The sequence below is a fragment of the Protomyctophum bolini genome, assembly GCF_963924005.1.
Source record: "Protomyctophum bolini genome assembly, chromosome: 19".
NCBI classification, from domain to species: Eukaryota; Metazoa; Chordata; class Actinopteri; order Myctophiformes; family Myctophidae; genus Protomyctophum; species Protomyctophum bolini.
Window position 1 is genome coordinate 30,101,688 of NC_137880.1, and position 9,093 is coordinate 30,110,780.

At 43.8% G+C, this 9,093-nt stretch overlaps 2 protein-coding genes across 2 annotated transcripts; both read left to right on the plus strand.

The window, feature by feature from the left end:
* Positions 1-1,236: 1,236 nt before the first annotated feature.
* LOC308334664 (ran-specific GTPase-activating protein-like) lies at positions 1,237-1,962 on the plus strand (the record flags this gene model as incomplete). Its single annotated transcript, XM_080791469.1, has 1 exon — positions 1,237-1,962. One exon carries the CDS (start codon positions 1,237-1,239, stop codon positions 1,960-1,962), a length of 726 nt encoding a protein of 241 aa, XP_080647595.1.
* A 5,034-nt stretch (positions 1,963-6,996) lies between these two features.
* Positions 6,997-8,598, plus strand: LOC308334665 (choline/ethanolamine kinase-like; the record flags this gene model as incomplete). Its single annotated transcript, XM_080791470.1, has 1 exon — positions 6,997-8,598. The coding sequence occupies one exon, from the start codon at positions 6,997-6,999 to the stop codon at positions 8,596-8,598; it is 1,602 nt and encodes a 533-aa protein (XP_080647596.1).
* Positions 8,599-9,093: the final 495 nt, after the last annotated feature.

Below are 9,093 nucleotides of genomic sequence, written 5' to 3' on the forward strand. Positions count from 1 at the left end.
TCCCACTCCGAGAGTGAACTGGTGGAGACCAACCAGCGTCTGAAGGAGGCGTTGGACAGTGTCCGCGATGAGCTGATCTCGACCAGGTCACAAGCTGAGCAGATCCAACATGAGGCTGAGAGGCTTGTGGAGCACCGCCGTGAGGAGTGGCAGGAGGAAAAACACCGGCTTCAGCAGAGGAACACGGAGCTGCAGAAGGAGAACTATGATCTCGGCAAACAACTGAATAGTCATCAGCAACAACACAAAAAATTCCGTCAGCTCCTACACTGCAATCCTATTAATTCTATGCTTGCTGATATAAAGGTTACCTAACACTACTACTTGCAGTATATACCCATGCTATAGAAGATTCAATTGTACTTCATTGACAGAATGCACAAGGATTTTGGTCATGATAAGCCCAGTGGTTGTGGATAAGACAGCGGACACATGGGGTGTCACGGTTTCAAACACTGGCGGACACACTGCTGTTTATTCCAACACAATTGAAGCACCTTGAGCTCATGGTGGTATGAAGTGTCCAGCTCATGAGGACAAGGCAAGCGGGAAGGTGAGAGGCAGGGCAAGGTAACAGGCATGTAACAAAGTAATTTTAGGCAGGCAGACAGGCAGGTAGGTAGGTAGGTGAGTGTGAAGCTGCAGGAGAGGAGGTATAGGTGAGTACAGTAAACCACCATGAAAACAAAGAGAGTGGAAACAGGCATGCCAAGCTTGTTAACTAGTCTGGAGTCAAGCTTACGGCCCCACACACATGACCACACAAAACCCATGCAAGAATACAAGGCACTGCCAGGGACTGTGACAGCTGGGTGAAAACATAATCACTCGCTTTGCCTTCGGCCCAGCATAGATATATATAAAGGCTGATTAATTAACTACAATGCCAAATTCTGAATGCTTGTGATGAACAACTGTGTTGTGTTGTTAGGCATGTGTGGTAACGATTTGTTATGTGTGACGTGACGTCAAACCAGAGCCCTGATCAACATATATAATGTGTTGTGGTTTCTGAACTTGTTGGGAGCAGCAGATCGAGAGGCTTATAGACTTTGAGTACAGTAGGTTATAGTGAACGAGAAATAGATAAGTAGGTGATAGTGAATAAGAAATAGATCAAAATTGAAGGGTAGAGAGATAGATTCTGTATCCTCAGGAATATCGCGCCATAGGAGAGAAGAGTGAACAGAGGGGGAACGGGGTGAGTTTGCCTTCACTGTCTACAAGCTGGTTAGAATGGCAGATCCAAAGGTCACGCAGGAGGACCATGGCGCTTCCACAGACGTGAAACCTGTTAAGGACCGTCATATTGAGCCCATCGTTTCTAAAGATCACCATGGCACTTCGACAGACGGGGAACCTGATGTGAACCATGACCCTCACTTTGAGCCCATTGTGTCCCTCCCAGAGCAGGTGGTGAAAACGCTAGAGGAGGACGAGGAAGAGCTTTTCAAGATGCGGGCAAAGCTCTACCGCTTTGCTTCTGAGAATGACCCTCCTGAGTGGAAGGAGCGTGGTACTGGTGATGTGAAGTTAATGAAACACAAAGAGAAGGGCACCATCCGCCTGTTGATGAGGAGGGAGCGTACCCTGAAGATCTGTGCCAATCACCACATCCATCCCACAATGGAGCTGAAGCCCAACATCGGCAGTGATAGGGCTTGGGTATGGAACACACCTGCAGACTTCGTTGACGATAGTCCCAAACCTGAACGCCTGGCAATACGTTTCGTCAATGCAGAACACGCTCAAAAATTCAAGGTGAAGTTTGATGAGTGCATTGTAGAAGTCAGAAAATCTCAAAAGAACTCGGAGTTGACACAGACAAAAGTGAACAAAGTTGTAGCGGAGCTGGAGGTGCTCTCCATAAAGGAGGAGGACAAGGCGTCGTCAGACGAAACAAACAAGGAGAAAGGAGAAGGGTTATGCCCCAGCGTTTCACCAAGTAAAAGTACCGAATAGGGCGCTGGGACAATATTACCACATTACCGCAATGCCGGTATATTATTATCGATGCATACCGTGTCGCCTTTTTTTTGTTATTTATTTTGCTGGTAAAGTTACATATATTAACTACTAGTTCATATAGTATTTTGAAATGAATGTGAACTTTCAGTTTTACATAAACATTCATTATTGCTTTAGTTTATCATTGATGTGATTGTGACTTCATGCTTGCGTGAAACATGCCATCATGTCACAAAGCTGAGATTCGTTGACTGACACTGTCACAACAACTTCCAATAAACAAAATAAAACTATAAAAATAAAAATGCCAAAAAAGAAAAGAAAAAGGAGGTGAAGATTTGGGAACAGATAAATTGCTTGACTGATCTACAATTTTTTACGGGAGACGGGGAGAGGTTCCTAGGAGGATAGGTGGCTAAATAGGACGATAACTCCGGTAGGATACCACCAGCTACAGGCTCTTCATCCTAGCTTTGGAGCTATGTCTCCGGTCAGTTGCAGGTCATTATTGGTGTGTCAAATAATAATAACAATTAATATTCACCCCGAATCCCAAGTCAATATGGTGAATGGTTCGCCTCATTTCAGTGTAGGTGAGTAATTCTCATTATGAAGGTTAATGCAATATCTCCCACTACCTATACCTCTCTTCCCCGCCTGCATCATCGCAGAAGCAGGGCCTTCACCATGGACATTTTGACCTTTTTATGTGATGTCTGACAGCTAGATATTTGCCAGTAGCTGAGAAAGGTCAGATTTCAGTGTTCACTACAAGAACTAGGACAAGCTTGCTTTGCAACATACCTTTCAACGTCATATCTTTTAAGGGGAGAAGTTCCTGCTCTGCTTGCTCACTACTGACTACTAATAATCCATAAAGGTGAAAAGAACCAAACCCATATTTATATTACACCCAGCTTTGGTGTGTGTATCTCAAGTTCTGTCCCACTGTAGACTCCAATAAAATTATTATTATGCCTTAGAAAATCAAGGAAATGCTGTTTTAGATCAGAAGAAATGTCATTATTGTTTGACCCTGGAATCTGAGTCCATATACAGTAGTTGTAAAACAGTCTCTCAAAATTAGATAAAAGTTCTTTCTGAATTTAGATCAAAAGTGAAACCAAATAAGCAATTTCCCCATTCAAATCGAATCATCTTTTCCCGTATCACAAACGTCACGGCTCTGGAAGAGTTCTATGCTTATTATTACATTCTCTACCCTTATAGATAACTACAACATTCCCAAGACACTCTTATTGTTTTTTTTAAGTCTTCAGACATGCAGTTTTGCAAAACAATGCTCTCATTGCCGTTACTTCCCACTGAATGCAAAACTACAGTGAAATAAATGCCATACTGTAGCTATTTGCTTCATTTATAATCCAACGCCTCATTCTTTAAAACTAAGAGCGGTGCCCGTTGGGCACTGGTCTACTTGGGACGATGCAAGTTGGAAATGCATGCTCCACCCATGAGTTATTATGTCTGTGTCCCTTTTATTCCCATATATGGAGTTCTTTGTCAGGCATGCCCAAATATGGAGTCTATGCAGATGTCAGAACAGGCCAGATAGGGGTGATCAGGTCCAGAACTCGGGAAGATTATTTTGTGCTAGTTCTGGACAACCGGCTATCCGACGGACTTGACACCAACACTGCACTCCCTGTGCGGGTGTGGAACGCGTGTGTCGAATTTGAAGTCGGTGGGGCGAACGGTTTTCGAGTTATGTGGATTACAGGCGTACGTACACGCGCACGTACACACAGAGACGTGGTGCATTTATACGTAGATAGAGCTACTGTAATATATCTGTATATGTATACTGTGCCACTGCATTGTTGTTACTTTTTTCCCCTTTCTTTTAATTAAGTGTTTTGTGTTTGTTCAGGTGCTGTGTCTTGGGTGGTTTGTGGGATTGGAGGGTTGCAGGTTGGGGACGGCACTATAATGTATTTTGAGTGGTGCAACCACTCCTATAGACAGCTATGTGTGTCCCTGCGTCCCTGGCTTGGCGGGCTGGATCTGTCCGAGCACGTAAATAGCTTTTGGTTGGTTTTCACAACGAACCAAGTGTCACTGTTGCGCAGCCTAGCACGCACGCACGCACGCACGCGCGCACACACACACACACACACACACACACACACACACACACACACACACACACACACACACACACACACATTAACTGATGATTTGGGTACAATGATTTGCAGTACAGCCGTTCTCATATAACAGGATCTCTATGTTGTATCTAAAATCAAATTAACTTTTTGAGTACCCGTTTTTTTTTTTTTTTGGGAGGGGGGGGGGGGGGGGGGGGGGGGTCAGGATCGAGATTTGAACCTGTGACTCGCTGTCAGGCTGGCATTGCAGCCTAGGGTCCCCGGATCACCACGTATGTGGCCCGCCTTTTTCAAAACCCTTGTAATGTTCAATGTTCTACTTCAGGAATAGTGAGACTTTTTGAAACTTTTATGTGTGAAGTCTGATACCAAAGTCACCACACAGAATCGGAATAAACAGGGTTTAACATGCCGCAGCAGGGGTTTATTTCCCCAATTATTTAGCCGCAAACTGCAAACTGAAAAACTGAAAATGCAATCAATGTTCAATTGTATTCAAAAAATAACACACGTGTGAACCGAGTGGTGCAACTCCCCTCTCTCCCCCCCCCCCCTCCTCTCTCTCTCTCTCTCTCTCTCTCTCTCTCTCTCTCTCATTAGCAGGCTGCAGGCACAGCATACCTCTCTCTGTTTCTGGCGCCCCCTACTGGTATTAATAAGTCACATACTCGTGTCGTTCCAATTTCACGCATGCGCACACCACTCGTGCTCATACACACAGGTACACAGGTACATGGACATTGCTGGTTGTAGGAGTGGTTGCACCACTCAAAAATAATAATAATGTCTTCTTTTCTTTTTCTTTTAGGCCATGGAATGTCAATATGAACTCAGGGAATCAGAGACAAACGTGGTTAATAATAATAATTCATGATGTTTCCCTTCCAGTCTTTATCTACTGATGGCGTCGGGATCCTTCCGGCTAAGTATGGGCTTTCTTTTACTCTTACAGGGGTTCAGGTGATTACTGATTACTGATCACTGACGTCTTTGTCTTCAGGGGTGAAGCTCCGCTCCTTTTTGCCTAGAATTAGAGAGCAATAATGAGAGATACATCTAGCAATATCAGACAAGCGTGTGTGTGTGTGTGTGTGTGTGTGTGTGTGTGTGTGTGTGTGTGTGTGTTGAATAAAGGGTTCAAGACCTACCGCCCGAGTCAGGGACCGTTCTCCTGGTGAACCAGCCAATGAATGAGTAGCCTACCTCCAAGCTTCAGACACAAATGTGAAATGATACGACTATGGAATAGACTCACCAAAAATATCTTTAATTGGGATCTTAGAGGTGGTCACCCCTGGACAAATGAACTGAGAAGTTTATTTTATGTTTTATGTTTATTTTAATGTTCAGCCAAATTAGAAATACAATGTTCTCCAGATACAAAGAAAACTGGTGTAGGGACCTATGGTACAAACCTAAGTTGCGAACCTACTGCCTTTATAAAGGACATATACACTGTAGAACCTTATGTGAAGTATAATTTAAACAAATCTCTTTGTGCTCAAATAAGGTCAGGAACATTACCATTATCACTGGAGACTGGCAGGTTTAATGCCACCCCTGAAGATGAGAGATATTGTCTGTTCTGTGATCTATATGAAATTTAACTTTTTGTTTTACTGCTCTAAATACGATGACTTAAGGGATATTTTGGTTAATAAGATGTCTTCTATATGTGGGGATTTCCTAGATTTAAATGACTATGTAAAAATGGAGATATGTTTTGCCAAAGGGACATCTGTCAAGCTTGGGAAAGAAGACAGAGTACTCTGTATACATCTGAGGTGTAATATAATGGATTATGTAATGTAAACATGCTGTAAAATGCATACATTATGTATTGTCAAAAAATGCTGTAATTGCAAATGTGTCTATAAACCCATGAGGGTTGGGCACAAGATCTATCTATCTATCTATCTATCTATCTATCTATCTATCTATCTATCTATCTATCTATCTATCTATCTATCTATCTATCTAGTACAGAGTGCGTGTGCTTTAGTAGTAGTCTCGTGTTGTTCCTCCCGCAGCTGGCGCCTGTTGATTAGCGGGCGTAGTGGCATCCTCTCACACTGCTTCAAAAGGCTTAACTTCAATTTGCCCTTGAGGATTAATAAAGTATATATCTTCTATCTAATGAGACTCCATGGCACTCTCACTCTCATACTTTCCTTCGGAAACCTGTCTGAGGGCGTGTCGTACTCGTTCGCACCGCACTCTGGCCTGTTTGTGGTTGGTTTCCATATCATTGCCCTCACCTGCTCGGGGCTTCCTAGCGAGACCCCACACCTGTTTATATATTATATATATTATATATTATACTACAAACAGTGTCAGGTTATTGTAAAAGTCTCTCCATATTTGGGCAAGACTGATGTCATCATTATGATATCATCAACATGTTTGATCATGATGTCAGAAATCCACAGGGAAAGCATGCCATTTCACCCCATCTTGGTTTTGTGAGTGAATATTCTTCACATTTTGTGAATTCATCCGTCCCTCCATATTTGGGAAAGATGTCATCATCGATATGAAGTCAGCAACAGGAAAGTCATACCAAAAGTGTAATTGTTTTTACTATGCACAGCTTTGTGTGTATGTGTGTCTGTATGAGCACGGAATGTGCTCAGCTGATTGGCTAAGCAAGGAATGTGATGTATGATGATGAAGAGCGCTGCTCACTTCACACAAGTGTGATTTCTAGGACAAGGACATGCGCAAATGGGTGTTGTATTTTTAGGCATACATGACATCAGTTTATGTTGTGTGACATCAGACCTGAGTCATTCTTGCTGATTCAAGGTGATCAGAGTTACTATATTTTCAGTTTGTATTTAACCCGGAAAAAACAACAGATAGTATAAACGTTCAAATTTGATTGCATCTCAAGAATAACATGGCTTCCAATGAGCACAGCTGGAATGAGGAGAGAAATGAACTGCTCAGAGAAAAAGAGGCTTTGGCTGAACGGTTCCTCTCTGCAGAGCAAAAACTTAAAGCCACAGAAGAGGAGCTGGGAACTGCGGCAAACCAGTTGCGAGCAAGAGATGAGACCATCCTACAACTCCAGAAGACATTGGAGAAGAAGGGAAAAGAGATCTCCGGCCTTCAAGAGAGACTCTGCTGCCTTTGGACAGAGGAGAAAGGGAAAGCCTGGGAAGAGCCATGTGAACTACTGGAGGACAATATTGTTGATCTGAAGGACCAGCTAGAGAGCAAGCTAAAGATCAATAGAGATTCAGAGAATGAGAGTGCCGTGGAGAAGAAAGCCCATATAGCCGCCGGCGATAGCACTTTAAATCTGGTCGACCATGAAGGTGGTGAGGATGACTTGGATGCAGAGTCCTACCCGGGTGGGCGGAGTGAAGAGGTTGACAGGGAGACGAAGGCCAAGGCGTTTGTGTGGTGCCAGGAGTTCCTGTCTGGTTCATGGAAGACCATTCCAGAAGCACATTTCCAGATCACCGTTGTCAGCGGTGGACTGAGTAATCTGCTATACATGTGCACTTTGTCTGACCATGTTCAGTGTGTGGGGGATGAACCTCGCAGGGTCCTGCTCCGAATATATGGAGCTATTCGACATAACAGGGTGGGCAGCCGGTCCCTTGCCGCTGAGGTGGCAGGAGGAGAGGACTCCTCGCTGGTGACCTTTGACTCCTTGATGGAGAATGTGATGTTTGCTATTCTGGCAGAGCGTACTCTAGGGCCAAAGCTTTATGGCACTTTTCCTCAGGGACGCCTGGAACAGCACATACCGAATAGCCTAATGCGCACAGAACAATTCTCAGACCCTTCCATCTCTGCCGAGATCGCTACCCAGATGGCTCGTTTCCATACAATGGTGATGCCCTTCAACAAAGAGCCAAAGTGGCTTTTTGAGACCCTTGATACATACATGGACAAGGTGATGAAGCTGAAGTTTGATCGAGAAGCGCAAGTGAAGAAGTTCAAGAAGTTGCTTAAGTTTGACCTGCCTGCAGAGCTGGAGAGACTCCGCGAGTTGCTGGCAGCTACCCCATCCCCAGTGGTATTTTGCCACAATGATATGAATTCAGGTAATATTCTGTGTTTGGATGGGCAGGACCCAGCCTCGACAGAGAGACTCAGGCTCATAGACTTTGAATACAGCAGCTACAACTACAGGGGCTTTGACTTTGGGAACCACTTCTGTGAGTGGATGTATGATTACACATACAACCAGTGGCCTTTCTTCAAGGTCACACCAGACAACTACCCAACTAGAGAGCAGCAGCTTCATTTCATTCGTAGTTATTTGGCAGAGCAGGGCGGATACCCTGATAATACTACACAGGAGGACCAGACACGCATCCAGGAGGAAATGTTAATTGAAGCTAACCGGTATGCATTAGCATCACACTTTTTCTGGGGTCTGTGGTCCGTTATTCAGGCCAGGATCTCAAAGATTGAGTTTGGATACCTGAACTACGCCCTGAGCCGGTTTTACAGCTACGTTAGACTAAAAAAGCTCTTTACCTAATTTCCACCTACATGTACTGTGTAAGATGCCTAATGGCTTTTGGTCTTCAGGCAGAACCAAGAGCGCTGAGCCACTCTACTACACTTGCACTCACTAATACCAACCAGAGCACTGCACAGAATGTGTACACACTTTACACCAATGACTGAACCAGTCCATCACCCATCACTACCTACCCCGGATTGTGCCGAATCCTAGCCCCCACATATGGTGTCATATGTCACAGACACATCATAGATGACTGACGTCACACTGTAGAATGTCCACCCGGCCTGGTGGATGTCCTTCACAGAGCACCCCTTTCCAGTTGTTGTGTTGTTGTGTAATTATGTACTGTAGTCTATGTACTGTGCTGTGGGACAGGTTATAATAATATAAACTAGACGATATAACTATAAATGTATACACTGCAAAACAAACTAAAACGAAAGAGAATAGATTTCATTTATTATTTTTTTGATTTATTTAGCACAATTAAAAAAAAAAATACAAAAT